The sequence below is a fragment of the Lagopus leucura genome, unplaced genomic scaffold (assembly GCF_019238085.1).
Source record: "Lagopus leucura isolate 7727_CA_CO unplaced genomic scaffold, USGS_WTPT01 Super-Scaffold_100021, whole genome shotgun sequence".
Lineage (NCBI taxonomy): Eukaryota > Metazoa > Chordata > Aves > Galliformes > Phasianidae > Lagopus > Lagopus leucura.
The window spans coordinates 7,242,164-7,260,044 of NW_024962274.1; the positions used below are offsets into that span (position 1 = coordinate 7,242,164).

At 39.8% G+C, this 17,881-nt stretch overlaps 1 protein-coding gene across 5 annotated transcripts in view; it reads left to right on the top strand.

Moving 5' to 3' along the window:
- Nucleotides 1-17,881, top strand: part of DOCK10 (dedicator of cytokinesis 10) — a 117,483-nt gene that overhangs the window by 35,287 nt on the left and 64,315 nt on the right. For all 5 annotated transcript variants that reach the window (XM_042878266.1, XM_042878267.1, XM_042878268.1 and 2 more), the window contains exons 4-8: nt 7,226-7,308; nt 12,389-12,461; nt 12,738-12,869; nt 13,134-13,268; nt 17,535-17,718. In XM_042878266.1, coding sequence (XP_042734200.1) covers nt 7,226-7,308; nt 12,389-12,461; nt 12,738-12,869; nt 13,134-13,268; nt 17,535-17,718 — 607 coding nt within the window. The remainder of the gene's footprint in view (nt 1-7,225; nt 7,309-12,388; nt 12,462-12,737; nt 12,870-13,133; nt 13,269-17,534; nt 17,719-17,881) is intronic.

The window sequence follows — 17,881 nt, forward strand, 5'->3', positions numbered from 1 at the left end:
AACATTCTGTTTGCTCTTTTGCTACCTCAGGGATATTTTGGATTGTCACTGATTTTGTTACTTTGAAGGACATGGAAGATATTGGTTGCACCGTTCAAAGGAATTTACTTCAGCCACTGCTTGCAACCTTCTCCTTATTTCACTATAAATGTGAAGTATAACCTGTCCTTTGTATTAGCAGAACAGATGTATAGAATCAAATTTTCAGCCCTTCTTCTATAAAGAGTTTAATTGCAAACACTTGATAATTAGCCAGTAATGTATGTGTTCTTTGCCTTTTTTCACAGGTGGGTTTTTGCATGCCTGGGATTCTACTTTGAATAAGTGTGGGCTATTTCATGTGTAGTATAGCTTGCAAGATAACTTACGGAGGAAAAGTCGGTAGGAGAGAAGCACAGCGGGTTAGGAAAAAGAATATTAGAAATATAGCTGTTGAATTCCATTCAACATGACATTTTACAGGCTCTATTTCTCCCCAGCAGCAGGTCTAGAAAGAGCAGTAACAACTTAATGCCAGCTCAAATAGCCCGAAGCTCATCATCTTTTTTTTTTATATAATGACAGGAGGGTTAAAAGATAACACAGCTTATGGAATTATATATCTTTCCTGAATTCTCTCTGCCCTTTCAACACTTTAGGGTCTGCTTTTTATTTTAAGGTTCTTCAAGTAGCAAGGCCAGCACTGTCCTCATTGCTTTACAGAGAAAGTGGTGTATCTAAAAATGGAACATTATTGCACAGAACCTGGGAATCATTACAGCTGAGTACTCCAAGGGGATGTTAATGACAGCCTGGTAAAATACATACTGAGGAGCTCCATTACCTTTCTCTGCAATATCAGTAAGCCAAACTTGAGGGCAGTAGTGGAAAAAACAGTAGTAAAGGGCTAAGACTGCATGGAAAATAGCAGGATAAGACCTTGCATAGAAGTAGAAATGTTTATGTTCCACTTTGTCACAAAGCCAAATGCAATACATAAAACAAATTAAGCTCCAGGCTTCCAGTCCAAAACTAAGTAAAACTGAGCATGGGGTGCCATGAAGATCTATGATTGTAGTCTGCCTCAGTGATTGCAGCAATCTGTACTGACCCAGCAGCATACTCTTCCACCTGGAACAGCAGCTCTGGGTAGCTGTGCAGGACTGGAGTTTGTGACCTTCACTTCTCTTCTTAGAGCTGTGAAAGAGCAAACTCTTTGCTTGGTGAAGGAAGTATCTCCTCCTTCAGATGTACTGTGGTCTCATGAAGCTGGAACTAAAGGGCTTATCCATCTGTAGCAGGAAGTTTTGCCGTGGTTTGGCTAGTTGGCTTGCTCTTAGTACTGGGTTTAAATCCCTTAGTAAAAACAAACAAAAACCAAAAAACCCTCTTGCATGGTAAATCATTTTGAGTGATAATAACTGTTGCGGTTATTCACAGCTGTGTCACTTCTGAGTTAATCTGCAGCATTGTGAGTTTACTTGGACTTTAAGTGCTTTTAAAATTCCTGTTGCAACAGTATTGTCATATCTCACCTGGAAAAGAGGCAGAAGTACATCAGACCTCCTGTAGGGCTTCATTTTAGAGGCAGTGGATACTCAGGTATCTGACTCACTGGAGATGTTGCAGGTCTGTGCAGGAGTGAGAAGGTCCTTGGGAGCTGCCCCAGGCGGTTCCTCGGGGCTCAGACCACTGCCGTGGGTTCGTTGCCTTCTGCTAGGCAGCAGTGCCCTGTTGCTGATGCTGTGTTGGCTGACAGTGGTGCACATAAACATATTTAAGGGTGTGGGTGTTCACATAAAGTGCTAAAACATTTTGTCTCTCCCATCCTTTTGCCAAGCTCCAAGGAAGCCCGTGCCAATTCTGCTATGTACAATTCTCATCAGGGAGAGAAAAAACTTGTAATAGATTTCAGTTACGGTAATGAGTGAGACATAAGGATGCACTGTAAATAAGTTGTGTTACATTCTCCTTTTTGCTGAAACTGCAATAGGAAGGTTTATCAAAACAAAACAAAAACAAAAAAAACAACTAATAACAATCTTTTGAGAACTAAATATTTTCTGTAGGATGCAAGGAGAATATTTCACATTTTGATGGATTAACATCTGGGTACCTTTATTTATTTACACTGCTTAGGTATATTCTAAAAAAAAATCCTTTAAGAATCTATTGTTCCTATAGCTGAAATGCTCTTAGGATTTTTTCCTTATGGCTTTTTCCACCTTTTGTAGGGAGGAGGAACTTGAGCAACTAAGGCTCCAGGAAAAGTTAAGTTTACAGAGTTCTTAAAGCCAGAATAAAATTGTCTTTAGTACTTGTTTTCTAAGTATTCTTAACTGCCCTGAATATTTTACTGTACCATTCTGTTTATTCCTGAATTTGTGATTTCCTCACTCCTTGCAGGATCTGTTACATGCGTTCATGCCAGCCAGCATTACCTGCATGGTCTACAATTTCATTCACTCCTTGAGAAATAATATAATTATTTTTCTTTATGAATGATGAGAATATGCCTAATATAGTCTTTCCAAACTTTTGTTTTCTTGGATATGTACCCCAGCACTGGCTGCTTCTCAGTTGTGGGTGTAATTGTAGCCCTCACGCTTCATCGTTGGAGCAGGGGGACAGTGCTGGCTGAAAAGCACAGCATCACAATGAAATAGTAGTGTAATAATACTGAAATTTCATTCCTGTGTAGATTTTCCTAGGTACAAAAGTTGGAGCTGTCAGTCGTGTGAAGTTTTTTAGCACCCCTGCTATTCACCTGGCAGCTCTTTTTATTCCAGATTTTGTGTTTTTTCTCCACAGGATTTGTAAGTCACTATTAAACATGAGGTTTATTAATCATAGTGTTAAAAGAGCCACAGCCTTCCGTGTACCTACTGGAAGTGGTGTGTGTCAGTGCAGTCGTTTTCTCAGGCTTTTAATTCAGTCTCGTGCCCATTGTGCTGATATGTTTCAAAGCCAAATTAACATGGAAGCTCCTGTTGGTAAATGTCACAAACAGTTTAATTGTCACTGGACAAAACACTGTCCCTCAGGTCACTGCAGCAGGGGCCACAGGAGGGGCAGTGGGGACAGCGCTGGGAGCATCACTGCATGTCACTGATCACGGGGTAGGGTGCAGAGTGTGCCCTGCAGCTTCCCTTTCCCTTTCAGCCTTGTGGCTGCTTCCAACTCTGGCGTCTTTCTGCTTTCAGTTTCCAAACCCTTCCTCTTTAACATCTCCTGCTTCTTGCTTCACTTTGCAGAGCGCGTGAGGAGGCAGAAGGGCACTTGGCATACAGTTTCTCTGCAGTTGTTCCCTAAACAGCTGTTGTCATACATGTGGCCGCACACCTAGAGCTTAGAGAGAATGTAAGCTGCAGAGGAAAGGCACTCCAGTTGCCTTCAAAAGTACCAAGATGCTTGCTTCAGTTGTATTTCTCTCACTTCCCTTTTTCTTTTTCAAAATGTTCATTGGCATTGTAGGGCAAGTCTTTATTAAGTTGCTCTTTCACTGTGGTGGCCATCACCAGAACCAGAGCTAAGAAGACACAGGTGAAAAAGGTTTGCAGGATGGTCAGTCTCTGTAAGGAAAAATTGGACTAGCTGGGCGAGGAGAAAACCAAAACGATAGAAAAGAAGTGAATTGGATAGGTCCCTTGGGAATGGGTTGGGCAGCCTGCCTGGTCAACAGCAGAATAGGAAAATTCATGCAGACATGTGCCAGCCCTCCCACATCCCAAAGCTTCCATTTCTCTGCCTGTATTTTTCCTCCCCCGCAGTCCCCTTGAGCTTGAGCCTATCAATACCTGAAGGGAACCTACACCCAGGAGGGGAGTAAAGTCTTCAAAAGGGCTGATAACAGCAGGACTAGGGGAAATGGATCCAAGTTGAAGGAGGGAAGATTTAGGTTGGATGTTAGGGGGAAGTTCTTTACAAGGAGAGTGGTTAGGCCCTGGAACGGGCTGCCCAGGGAGGTTGTGGATGCCCCGTCCTTGGACGTGTTTAAGGCCAGGTTGGACGGGGTCCTGGGCAACCTGATCTGAATGTGTATGTTTGGTGGCCCTGCTAGGCAGGGGGGTTGGAACTACATGATCCTTGAGGTCCCTTCCAACCCGGGTGATTCTGTGATTCTGTGAACAGCTGTACAGTGGTGCCTCTGCTGTTTGCCAAGAGCAGTGGGATCCTCAGTGAAATCTCTGCTTCCAGAAGGGTTTTTCTTGCTCCTCAAAGGTATTTTTCCTCACTGTTAAAATTAGATTTACAGTACTTTTCATATAAAAATACAATAAAAATCTTTAAAAGTCAATGCAGTCTGCAGAAGAACTTGATTTTTCAGTTGGGATACTCTGAATAGAAAATGCTGTGCTCTTGTATTAATATATTTCTTTTTTAAAACCTAGATTTGCTTTATAATGGCTAACCACAACAAGCAAGTTACAGAACCATGGTAGCTGTTGCACTGGATTGACTTGCCTTCTGTGAATTTTTTAAATGATACTTGAATGCATTTCTTGTCCCCTTTGATTTTTATCTTGATTAGCTTTTTCTTGAAGAGGCACAATAAGCCTTTATGGTTATAAGCTAAAACACTATGACCTGCTCTACATGGTATTCCCAACTATGTTTTGAGTACCTCAGCCTGTAATGTTTGTAGTAAAAGACTGTGGTGAGAATGCTCTGCGTGCATTAATTGCATTTGCTCAGTAGAATACTTAGTGCTGAAAGTACCGCAGGGAAAAAGATGCCCTTTCTGTAGAAGACTTGATTATTTCACGTTTACCAAGCAGAAAGAGGGTGAAGTGTGAGCTGAAGAGTCCGTGCTCCTCCTCACAAGGCTCAATGAATGAGTTTTTCACTGGCTCTTGTATAGCAGAGTGCATGCTGCCCTTGTAAGAGAATTCTTGTAACCCAGGTGAATAGCAAGTAGTTAAAATGAGAACTTCGGTCATGCAAACAGGAGACAAAGTTTTACAAAAGACAGGTGACAAAGGAATTTTGTGGAGAGTCATAAGAAGAAGTGTTTTTTTAATATTTAAAGCCTGAGCTGTGTAGGAACATGATTGTCGTGTGTAGGCTGTGGGCTTTGCTCTGTAAGGTGCACAGTCAGCTGATTACAGTACCGGAATAGTATGGTCATTGTTGGATAATCAGTAATTGTTTTTTTATTTTATACTGTTTAGTGGTCACACTTTATTTTGCATCTCATGTCTGAAAGACAATGAAGGCTTATGTCAGATCAAGGAGATCATAGTTTCAGATGGAATCCCTTTACTGCAGAATGCATGTGGCTGTGTTAAAATATTCTGTTCCATTTTAGTGCCAAGAGGACTCCCTACTACTGAGCATCCACTTCTTCATCTTCTTTTTCATATGCTAAAACAAACAAAGGTGCTGCAGAAGACTGTGATCACACCTGAGATCATTTCCTAAATTCATCTGTGACTACATATCTGTGTGCTTTACACAGGGCTTAAAAGGAGACTTGGCAAGCCAGCACTGAGTAATTAAAAGAACACAATTTTTAGGTTTTCAGCTCATCTCAGACTGCAGTAGCAGTCTCACAATCCCCTCTCTGTCCTTCCAGGGCAAAGACCACTGTGCAAGCAGTGACTCCCATGGGAACATCAGGAGAGACAGGCGAGAAAGAGGGAATACTCCCAGCTGGAGTGACCCATCTTGTCCCTTTATTGCCTCTTCTCCCACTTTTTCTGCTTAGCTTTTTGTGTTCTAGTCTCTTTGATTTATTCTTTACTCTTTTCCTCCTGCAGCCTCATCCTTCCCATGCCTTTTAGTGAGACTCTTTCCTGCTCTCACCTGAGATTCAATTATCTTTTATGTCACTGTTTCTTTCTCTACTGTAGATCCCCACAATTTTCATTCTTGACTTGTCTCTTCCCTGTCAACTTCAGCAATGCTTTCTGCTGATAGATTTTAGGCCACTTTTTTCCTTCTTGTCCATCTTACGTGTGCTGAGGCAAATGTTGAAGTGAAGTGCAGGAAGAAGATAATATGATGTTAGGGGAAATTCTTCAGCATATAGTGTGGTTACCTATTTTCATTTTATATTCTGCAGTGAGGATTGCTGGAAATTCTGACTTGGGGTTATTTTTCTTCTTATTGATGTGTATGTTATCAATAAACATATATTTCATGCATCTTGTTTCATCTAACTGTCGTGTTTAATTGCACTGATAAAAGTTCTGTACTGAGTAAATCACAGAGTTAATCTGATTTATTTGACAGCATAGCAAAACCCTTCACTATAGTCTTTGTGCAGGTCTGTTTTCCTTATTTAAGAAAGATTTGTATATCAAGAATGATTTCAGATGAGATGCAAAACCAGCTAAAACATTTTCTTAGAAAATAAAAGCTGCAGGGAGATGATGAGATGACTGAGCAAATCCAGTGTGATGGGGAAAATGAGACCCTGATGATAAATAATAATCCTGTTAATATATTCCTGAACATTAAGAGAATGAAGATCAGTCCCTAGGGGCAGAACAAGAAGTAGAGGGCTTGTGCTGCAACAGCAGGGAATAAAAAGAGTGAGGCAAATGCATTTACAAATGGAAGACTTAGACAGTGAAACAGGTACAGATGAATGTGTGATGTCCATGGAACAAGTCAGGCGTAAACTGCACGGTGTCTCTTGAGGGTCTGGGGATCTAAATTAATGATGCCTGCAGAATAGGTGATGAGAACTGGGAAAGCATGTTAGGTTGTTTTCAGCCTGTCCCCACTCCATCTTGTATGATTCAATGCATTTGACTTAAAAGAGAAATTGTGCTTCCAAATGTGGGAATGTGACAGTCACTTTCTTCCGAGAACTCTATGAAGGAGAGGAATAGGTTCTTCTTTTATCTCTTCTTTAGCCTTTTCTGAGCCTAAACAATTCTAGTAGAATTAGAGTCACAGATTACCTTGAGTTGGAGAAGACCTGTAAGAATAATTGAGTGCAACTCCTGGCTCCACAGTCATTAACTAATCATTAAGAATTTGACATTTTAAGGCAGTCTGAGGACAAGACAATATAAAAAGCCCCTTAACTGTCTGAATCTTGACTCTGTGTAGTTTAGATGTGAACGGATCACTCACTGTAAATATATGTCCATTTTCTATTTCTTTTGATTTGGGCTCTTTTGTGAGAACATGTTGTATTGATTTGCCAATGCAAGGGACTGTAGGGCTCTGACCAGTTCTGTTTCAGAGATATCAGTTTCTTAATTAATTCTTGTTATTGTTATTTTCTCTTTAGGCTTGTAAATATTACAGTTCTCAGTGGCATGTTGTGAACTACAAATATGAACAGTATTCAGAAGACTTTCGACACTTACCACAGTAAGATCTAGCATAAGTTCTTTATTTTTCCTGTTAGGTTTGTGTCATTTTGCTGAGTTGTGTCCTTATTTGTACTTTCCTTTATCTCGTATTCTGTACTTGTTTTACTGTATTTACAGAGGCTTGCATTTTTAAAAAGGGGAAGAAGAGGTCTTTTAGCAAAAGTTCAAGGCTCTGCAGAATCCAGTAGTATCGAGAAACTCTGTTAGTGCTGATTCAAACCTTTAGTGTGTATTTGCATATTCAAAGCACAGTTAATACAGAAAGCTAGATTCTGTTTTCCTTAATAATGCATAAATGTCATTCACCTTTAACTGGGATTAATTCTCCTTTTAGCTATCCTGTGTGCCAGAGGAGTAGGATTTCGCTTAGGGGTTTATAGCTGCACAGTGCAGAAGGTCTGTGTGCAGTGAGTGCGTGTGCTGGTACAGTGCATGGGACATGGCTGCAGAAATGTGCAGCTGTCTGGGTAAGCAAATGTCCTCTCCATGCTTGGATGTAGTACATTAAATCAGTGTAAAGGGAGTGGGAGGAACAATCTCCTTGATGGGAGTGGAAAGAAATTAGGAATTTGGTGTTCGTTCATTTCTGCATGTATTCCTACACATACTCCCACTTCTGGGAGGTTTATATCCTGTACACTGAGGGCTGTTTTACAGTGTAGTGAATGAACTCACTGAATGCCCAAGCAAGCAGCATTACCACCTACTTTCTTGTAATTTTGAGACATAAAAATACAGTAGTGGATGAAAAGAGTGGTTACATGCTTGTAACACTGACCACTGGAACAAGGGCTCTAGACTTGGCTTGCAGACTAGTCCGAACTAAACCTATGGAACAGCTTGTTCTAGATGCCCTCTCCAAGCAATTGGAAGACAAGAAGGTCATCAGGAATAGTCAGCATGGATTCATCAAGGAAAAATCATGTTTGACCAACCTTGTAGCCTTATATGATGGCATCACCGGCTGGGTAGATGGGGGGAGAGCTGTGGATGTCATCTACCTTGACTTCAGCAAGGCTTTTCATGTTGTCTCCCACGACATCCTGATGCAAAGCTGAGAAAGCATGGGATAGATGAGTGGACAGTGAGGTGGGTTGAGAACTGGCTGAGTGGTGCAGAGTCTGGTTGGAGATGTGTGACTGATGGTGTTACCCAGGGGTCAGTGCTGTGTCTGGTCTTGTTCAATATCTTCATTGACCACCTCAATAAGGGGATAGTGTGCACCCTCAGCAAGTGAGCTGATGATGCAAAGCTGGGAGGAGTGGCTGACACTGAAGGCTGTGCTGCCATTCAGCAAGACCTGGACGGACTTGGAGAGCTGGGCAGTAAGAAACCAGGTGAGGTTTAACAAAAGCAAGTGTAGAGTCTTGCACCTGGGAAGGAATAACTGTAAGTATCAGTATAGGTTAGGACATGACCTGCTGGAGAGGAGCTCTGCAGAGAAGGACCTTGGGGACAACAGGTTGTGCATGAGGCAGCACGGGAACAGGCTGCCCAGGAAGTTTGTGGATTCTCCTTTTCTGGAGGTATTCAAGACCTGCCCAGACATCCACATGTACAGCCTGCTGTAGAAGCCTTCTTAGCAGGGCAGTTGAACTTGATGATCCCTGAACATTCCTTCCAATCCCTCCTATTCTGTGATTCTATCGTGGAAGGAATCAACAAACTGACTCTGGTGGTCCCGTTAGATGTGTTTTTCAGAGTGTTTGTGCTGTAAGCCTTCTCACCGATCTGCTTTCTCTCTTGCACATTGGTGATTAGGGTAGTACAAAGAGCCAGGGAGAGCAGTTTTGCTAATTGATGTTATAAAAGTGCTTTTTCTTATGTATCCAATATAATGATTGTTTTATAAAATTAATGCATTTAGTGCTAAAGAAAAATGTTTGTTGGGCAGAAGTTTTCCATTTAACCTTAAGTACTTTCATTCTTATGAAATATGCATTTGACAGACGTGGTTGCATTATTCTGCTAAGCGGTACATTTTAGCTCTTTATGGACATCCTCTTTGAAGGATATTTTAATATGGTGATTAATGTCACTTGCCTGAGTTCATGCTCTAGGAATGTTATGATGTGTCAATGCTACTTCCCCCTCAATACTGTTGTTTTAATTCTTTTTATAGGAGATTGTTCTAATAGAGAAGGTTGGATGAATGATAAGCATTTTAGTTTTGCATCATGAGATGTGACACCAGATTTAGCTGTGGCTAAAGGACTCCCATTCACTACGGGTACTCTGGATCTTCTCATGGGGTTTTGCATTTGGGAACACAAAAATTGAGGACTCGGCAGCCTTCAGTAGTGCTTGAAGGAATTCCTAGTTTTTTGTGTGTGAGGACACTGTTCTATTTGATAGTCATAAGAGATGTCAATTAACGTCTTCATAGTGCAGCAGATTTTTGTCAGATACCAAAGTCCTTTCCCACCATTGATCCTTTTTGTTCAGGAAGTAGCCACAGTGTAGTGCAGATCATCTGGAGAAGGTGCAGTGTGTCCTGATGCAGTTTCAGTAAATTAGTGCTGTGACACTGGGTTAGAGCTGAACAGCATGGGGATGACACAAACAAAATTTTAGGTATTACTTTAGTTTTTCTCTGAGTGTGTTCCTCCTCTGAGGTTTTTTTTTTTCAGATCTCTTTACCTCTTAAATTCCTCTCTGTGAGCTCTCACTACCTCTTTTTAACACCATTTTTTATGCTTTGTTGTGTGTGTTTTTGCTTCTTAAGCAAATGGAGGGGTGGAGGAAAACCAGGACTTGCTTAGCGTGTGCACTGTGGTGACAGCATGTCTGGAAACAGAAAAAGCCATTAGCACACTTTTTGCTTATAAAGTGAAAAACCCCAGTGTTTGATAGGTATTTCAGTTCCACTGCCTTAGAAGTTTGCAAGTTTGAAGAGGCAGTAGGTGAAAAGAAAAAGAGAATCTGCAGACATGTTTTATCTGCCTGCCCTAGGGAGTTGAGCACTGTACCCGAGTAGGATCCCACGTAAGAAAAGGAAGAAAAAGCGGAGAATGAGAGGTCTGAGTGGATGAGTGTTTCTTGTGTAGTCAGTGAGGGAATACTTCTGCAGGACATTGTGTGATCTCATTGCAGACTAAGGTGTCTCTACAGCTGGGTTTTGCTGGTAGCTGTAAGGGGTAGCACGTTACGGATTACTGGACCTTTACCTGAGGCCTTGTATAGACAAAGAGAAAAATATAGTAATTTTTTCACTTTTTCAAAACCTGTTTTTACTGATGTAGTTTGCCTGTCCCAAACCACTGATATTGTCTTTGCTTCCACGGTATGCCTACTCTGACACCGGAAGCATTGGTTGTTCTTTTCTGTCTCTCATACAGCTCTTCTGGGAGGACAGAAGGGTTTCCTTTTTTCTCAGAAGCACACCGTGTGCTCAGGCTAGCAGAAGGTCTGTGGTTTAGTGGGGCAGGCTTGCCTTTTCATTGGGGTGACAAGAGCCAGGCAGAATTGCAGTGTTGCAGTGTCAGGGCACCCAACACCACAGCAATCCAGCTCCTCCTTCCCTGCGCCTTCTTCCCTTCCCTTGTAGCAGCAGTTTTTCTTTTGCTTTGTTTTGTTTTTCTCAGTAGCTCAGTGTCTTGCCCCACTACTACTTGTACAGGTCCTCAAGCGAAGGCTGTGGTGTTCCCCAGCAGTGCATGGGCTGGTGGCAGTGGGCAGTGCCACAAAAGCATGCTCTGTGAGAACTGCAGTGCATCCTTGGTTCTGAGTGATGAACAAGCCCAAGGGATTCAGAGTATTCACACTTCATAGATGTCAAAGATAGCAACAGATTGCAGAGGTTCCTTTTCTCCACAATATTAATCAGTTGTTTACATTAAACACTGAAAAAGGAATGAGCTAAAACAGAGAATAAAGTGTCTTGTGTCCTTTTGTATTCAATGTGCATTTCATTATCCTGGCTTTTCTGAGTACAATGGGATGCTGAAGGCATGATATCACTGGTTTTTGAAACAGAGAAAGCAAAGAGGAGATAGGTATTGCTTCTTACTCTAATCGTCCTAATCTATAACTTGTGTATGAATGAACAGAAAATGGAAAAGGAAAGGTAACTGGCTCTTTTTTTTTTTTTTATTACTGTAACACTGTGTGCTTATGTGGGTTAATGTTTGCTAACATCACAGAGGAAATTATCTTATGAGCACATGGTTCCTGAACTACTGTTTGCTCCCGTGTATGACAACATGGCATTTCTTTGTTCACCTGATAAGTCTGAGTAGATGAAACTCTATTCTGTGAAGATTAGTCTTCCTAACAAACAATGGCTTTTACCATGATAGCTTCTGTAGTTTTTTCACATCAGTAGTAAAGACTTTCGAGATGAGATTTTAATCTTCAAGAATTCAGCGTTAGGGCACAGAAAAAACTGTTTTTTTCTCAATTTAAAAATATCTTTTACCAAGTGCATTGTTTGGCTGTTACTTAAGGCTTAATTCTGCAATGTGCAAAGTACTTTGGGATGGTACAACTACCCATGTGCTTAAAAATAAGCATGTGCTTAAGTGCTTTGGTCTTTGATTCTCAGTTTTGTTTCACTGTCTATAGTGCGGAGCTCTTAAGTGGCACCACATCTAAAAGATCGCCTTTTTAAAAATTACCTGAAGCCTGTGCTCATCATATTGAATAGTAAGATACCTATCTTGAAATATTAAAGAAATATATAAGCTTTTAGCAAATGTTCTAATATTTTTATTGGTTAAAAAAAAGCTACAGAAGAGTTCATTCTGGTTCATTTGTCAGCCTTTAATGGGACCTCTCTCTGCAAATTGTTTAGTTTTTGTTGTCTGTTGTGGTGAAAGAGCAGGAAATAAAATAAGTAATGGTACTTTATCTTTTATATGGAGGAGCTGGTTCATACTGCTGGGGAAAAAAATGAAGGGAGCTTAAGAAAAAAAAGCATTATTTTGTAAGCGTACTGATTTTCAAAGGAATACAGAATCAGAGAAAAAGGAAGGTATTCTGTCGATGGGTACCCAGCATAATTGCCTCCCTGCAGTAGATGATACATTATAATTATTTATTTACTTAATACTATAAAAGATTTTTTCCTCTTCTCCCAGAAATGACTGTAGACCAGAGAAACTGCCATCACATTCCTTTGAAATTGATCACGAAGATGTAGATAAGGATGAAGTATGTATTCTGATTATTTTTTCCTCTTTTCTCTATCAATGGAGACTTATCTATTACTTTAATATTTTGGAAAAGGATAATGGAGAATCATTATCTCCTGTAAAATATTTGACATTTTAAGTAACTCTGAAGTTAGTGGAACAACATATACACAGCAGGCTTATTAATAAAGTCTTATATTAAGAGGAATGTAAGGATGATTATTTGTTGTCAACTAGATATTCATGCATTACAGTTGTCTTTTGCAATGCACTATTAATTACATCTTTCATCTAGGATACAACGTCCCACTCATCTTCAAAAGGTGGCGGTGGTGGAGGAGGAGGATTAGCAGCAGGAGTTTTCAAGTCTGGATGGCTTTACAAAGGGAATTTCAACAGCACTGTAAACAATAGCATCACTGTTCGGGTAAGGGGACCGGATTATTCTTTTTTCTGTTCCAATTTATATCTCCCACAGAGGCACACTTTTTTGCTGTTGTCATTTATCTGTTTATATCTCAGATTAGTCATGGTTACATTGCTTCAACAGATCCTAAAGTAATGTTGCAATTGTCTGCAGAATAGTGCAATTGAAATGTGGGTAGAAATTGCTTTTTATTTAAACCCTGTGAATCAGGTATCAGTGAAAGCAATTTGCAGCTCAACAACTGTCTTTTTTTCTTCACTTCAGTCATTCAAAAAGCGCTACTTCCAGCTGACACAGCTGTCAGATAACTCATATATTATGAATTTTTACAAAGATGAAAAAATATCTAAGGAGCCAAAGGGATGTATTTTCTTGGATTCCTGTACAGGAGTCATACAGGTAAGTCTGATTTTATTTCATTGACTGTTTTGGTGTCAGATAAGAGTTATTGGCAGCACACAGACGAATGTACATGGGTGGGTCTCATTATCAGTTGCATGGAAAGAAAATGCTGTTTGTTTTGCTCTTCAGATTGGTGCCAATGCTCAGACTGGCGGAATACAAGACATACTGTTGAAGTATGATAGGAGATGAGTATGCACTCTTTGCTGATGGCACACACGAGAGAAATATCTCAATTTATGTAAATGATTCAATAGGTTCCTTGAAGATCCTCTGTGGGGAATGGCAATTTACACTGTGTATCCCATAAAGTATTTCTTTTCCAAATAGCTGCAGGACAGGATAAGACTACATGGCAGGGCAGTGGTATCTGCTGCTGTCAGTCCATTGACTTGAAAGACCTGAGAGGTGGCCTGGAAGTGATGAAAGCCAGTGAGGAGATAGAACTATGGAACTGTTAAGGCTGGAACTTGCCCAGGAATCCTACTTAGAAATGCCTAACGTCTGCAACACGTTCTTGTGCTAGTCTGAGCTGTGTGTGTTTGAGATGGTGGTCAGCGTGAAGGAGACATGCTCTGTGCAGTTACAGGCACAATGGTACAGCCACAAGGGAGTTGCTCTCAGCTGAGCAGTTAGTTGTGACTAAGGGAGTATTTACTTAGCTTAAAGTAATGGTCATCCTGGATCCTGTGAGTTGGTATTGCTCAGTCATTTATAAGAAGGGAAAAAATGACTGCTTGCTCTTGCCTGCTGGTGGTGTGTGCTTTCTTTTAAGACAGGTCTCAGCCAGAACCCTCATTAAGACCTGAATGTCTCTGCAGTGTGGCTTTAGCTGTAAATTAAGTACTCACCCAGAGGGTGCCTGATCTTCAGTGTTGTTTCTGATGACACTCCTTGGTAGCAGAAATCTTTAGACTGCAAGATTTCTGGCCTTATTTGCTAACCTTTGGCAGAAAAAAAGCTTAGAAATGCTTGAAATCATTCTTCCAACTACTGACATCTGCCTTCTAAATCTATAGAATTCCTGCTAATTGTCCAGAACAGTTTGAACTGTAAGTTCACCTCTCACCACTAGACACTGATTTTCTTGATTATTTAATTGACATTTAGAATGGGATGAATGAATTTATGAGCTGTCTTCACTCAAAAGTGAGAGCCTTAGCCAAGGCAATAATAGTGCAAGTATCATCAGCACCAAAGACTCCAACTGCTATAAAAATGTGGTGAACTTAAAATCATAGGACTGAAAAACAAAATTTTTATTAGGGTTGCTATAGGCAGGGAAACCATAGAATCTGGAGAAAGTGCCGCATAAATCTGAAGGCTTAGAGGAACTATGATGTGAAATTTCTGATTTTATGAGCTGTGTGCTGCTAAGCACATTTAACTCAATATGAATGACTTTGAGCTCATTTGATAGAGTTTACTAGATTGCAGTAAACATCCTGGAAAAAAACATCTCCAGATTAAATGCAAAGCACCTTCAAAACAATTCTTTTATTTTGGAAGAATGACCCTGCAGGCATTAGACAGCCTTCTGTTTCATTTATAGCTCATCTGTAGTTTCTTTTTTATTCTTGTGTAATTTCCTTCTGAAAGAAAGTTCAAACTTGGAATTAAGTGTTGAAGATTACAAGTTAACCTCAAGGTCCACGTTCCATATAGATATGGAAGGACTTACAAAGAAGGAAACTGAGAAATGGAATTTGGGGTTTTAGATTTTTTTTGCTCTATTAACTGATCAGGAAAAATGTAGTTGGCTTTAGACGTGAAACAGAGCCTTTGCTGTAGATCTCATCTGCTTGCCAGAAGTCTGAAGTGCAGATGGAAAAGTGGATATTGAAGTTTTCCTGCCAGTGTTCTTAGGATTCAGCATGCAAGATGTATTGCTCTATTAGATAATGTCTAATAGTATTACAGGACCTTAGTTAAAGATCATGGCTGTGTCTGTAAAGGGAAGGGCACAATACAGACAAGTGCATTCTTTTTAGTGATCTTTATACTTTTTCTGAAGACAGATTGAAGCACAGTGCTTTTTCTTCATGGACTGTGCATAAATTTGTTTACACGATCCACTTAAATTATCTACCTTTAAAAGTTTTGAGTGGGCACTGGCTGAGGATTCTTGACATCGTTTTTTTCCACGTTTAGCTCTTGTTCAGGCCCTCATGATTTATTAGCTAACATAGATTTCAGTAAAATTTTAGTTATTATTTTACATTAATTTGAATGTATGCAGTAACTAGAGGATTACCTTGATTTCACTGTGATCAAGAATGTAACCAGACACCCAAGAATGAATTGCTACAAAACCCAACCATATTCTTCCCCTGTGTAGGGCAAATTAAAAGTTTTATATCTGAAAGATTATTCACCTCAATAAAGTATGTGAGAGAAAATGATTTCCTAACAAGAGAATTTTCAGTAGCAGAATTTAAAAGGTACACACAGAGATAGGCATGCATGCCTGAATCAGTTTTGAAAAACCTAAATTTGACTGATTCCATTGACCAAGTAGCTCCAGAAGTTGTTTAGTCTTGCTGATTCCTGAGCTGGGTCATGACATGCAGTATGAAGATTGGAGCAAGTGATTAACAACAGATTGGGTAGGAATCTTTTAAATCATCTCTGCTGCTGCAAAAACAAAATTGTTCATGGAATTTTTTCTCCATGTCCGGTGTTCTCTATCTCCTTCACTGCTAATAAGCCCCAGATTTTGCCTCTGTTTCTCATACACAAAAGATGATACCAGTGTGATTTGAACTGCTGGATTAGATGCTGTTCTGGGTAACTTGATATAGGGCTGCGGTTCTGTGTATTGAGAAATAATTCTGGTATGTAAAACTATAGGATACCACTGTCATTTTGTTTAAGACTGAATTAAGAAAAAGAGCATAACGACCAAGTGTGAGTTGGATGAGTTGGTTTTCATCTGTCAGTCCAAGGTTAGCTGTGTCAGCAATGCCCTAATAATTGCATGTGAGGGCAGTTTTCTGGAATATGGAATGTAAAATGGTGACACTGATGTCCATAGTCAGTAGTTGTAAAACTTATGTAGCAGAAGTAGGGAGCATTAATTTTCTTCCAGATTTAAACAAGGGAAAGAGACAATTGATGTGATTATTTCTGTAAGGCTAACAGTTGGAAGCCTCACTCATTTGATAAATTTGAGGAATGGAACATACTGCATTAGAAGATCATTCTACTCAGTTTTATTGAGCTGTTTCATTAACTAAGCAGCTGTTAATTCTTATAACAGAAACTGATGGATCAACTATCTACTGCAGGTACAATCTGGTGATACAGACCAAAAGCTAAGTCTATTGTCAGTATATTGGGTTTAGATTCCTATTCTGCACTTTAAAAGGCCAGAATGCAGTGACTGGGCAGCAGTATTTTCACCTTTGGTGTCCCGTGAGGAATTGTTGAAAATGCAATAGTCACTTGTAACACTTCAAAGTGCTCATAGTAATGTCTTCTCATGAAGGAATCTGTCCTGTTCACATCATCTGAAGTGGTTTATTGATTTCTATTCAAAATCTAACTGGTATTATGCAGAAGCTCTTTCAAAAACAAAAAAATGTATTCGCGAATGTCCTTATCCTAATAACAGTATTTCTAGCTTCATTACATGCTTCAAAAGTAGTCATTACCTTTACAAAGTTTGTTTGCAACTTCTGTAAATAGCTTGAAAAAGAAGGTTGCATGAATTGTTCAAATTTAGTTATTCATTTCCAACCACAGCAGTCAGAAGTGGAACAGTCTTTCACTATGTACTTCTTCACTTGCCTTCTAGATTTAATTTGTTGAACTAATTCCATCCTCTTTCCACAGCACAAATTTGAATGTTGGTTAGCACTGCTTGGTATCTTCTTGAGTGTCTGATGCAGGACTTATAGGAGATTTGGACCTTATTTTCTCTATTCAGCAATGACTCATGTAGCAGTGTTGTACTTTCCCCATAAGAGGTCTTTCATTATTTCACTTAGGAGATGTTCCCTACTGTAGTCTGAAGCGTTACTGGCCATAGTCTTAGATCTTCTACGGCTGAACAGATGTTAGATATACAGACACAACATAAATGGACGTAAATTCATTTTCTGTGATATTAAGAAAAAAAAAAATATTTAAAGTCAGTTAATTTCGTTTGAAATTTACCTATAAGGAATGGCTATGTAGAAGTCCATCTTATGGATGCCTTTTTAGGTATCTTTTTATAGTTGGTTCTGGTGTTTACTTTTTCCTTTCCTTTCATTCCAACAGAATAACAGGCTTAGGAAACATGCCTTTGAGCTGAAAATGAATGACCTCACATACTTTGTGCTGGCAGCTGAAAATGAACAGGATATGGATGACTGGATTTTCACTCTCAACAAAATCCTGCAAATAAATCCAGAGGGGACCATTCAGGAAAGGAAAAGTGCAGACCTCACTGATCTGAAACTTGGTAAGAGTGAATAATCTTGTATTGTTTTTAAATCAAATGCGCAAAAAAAAAAAGCCTTCAGCTACCAATGTCGAATCACTTTAACTGCCTGAGCCTGTAATGGATTCTGTATCTATTGATTTCTGATGGAGCAGCTCCAGCCTTTTGGCAGGCCTGAACAATG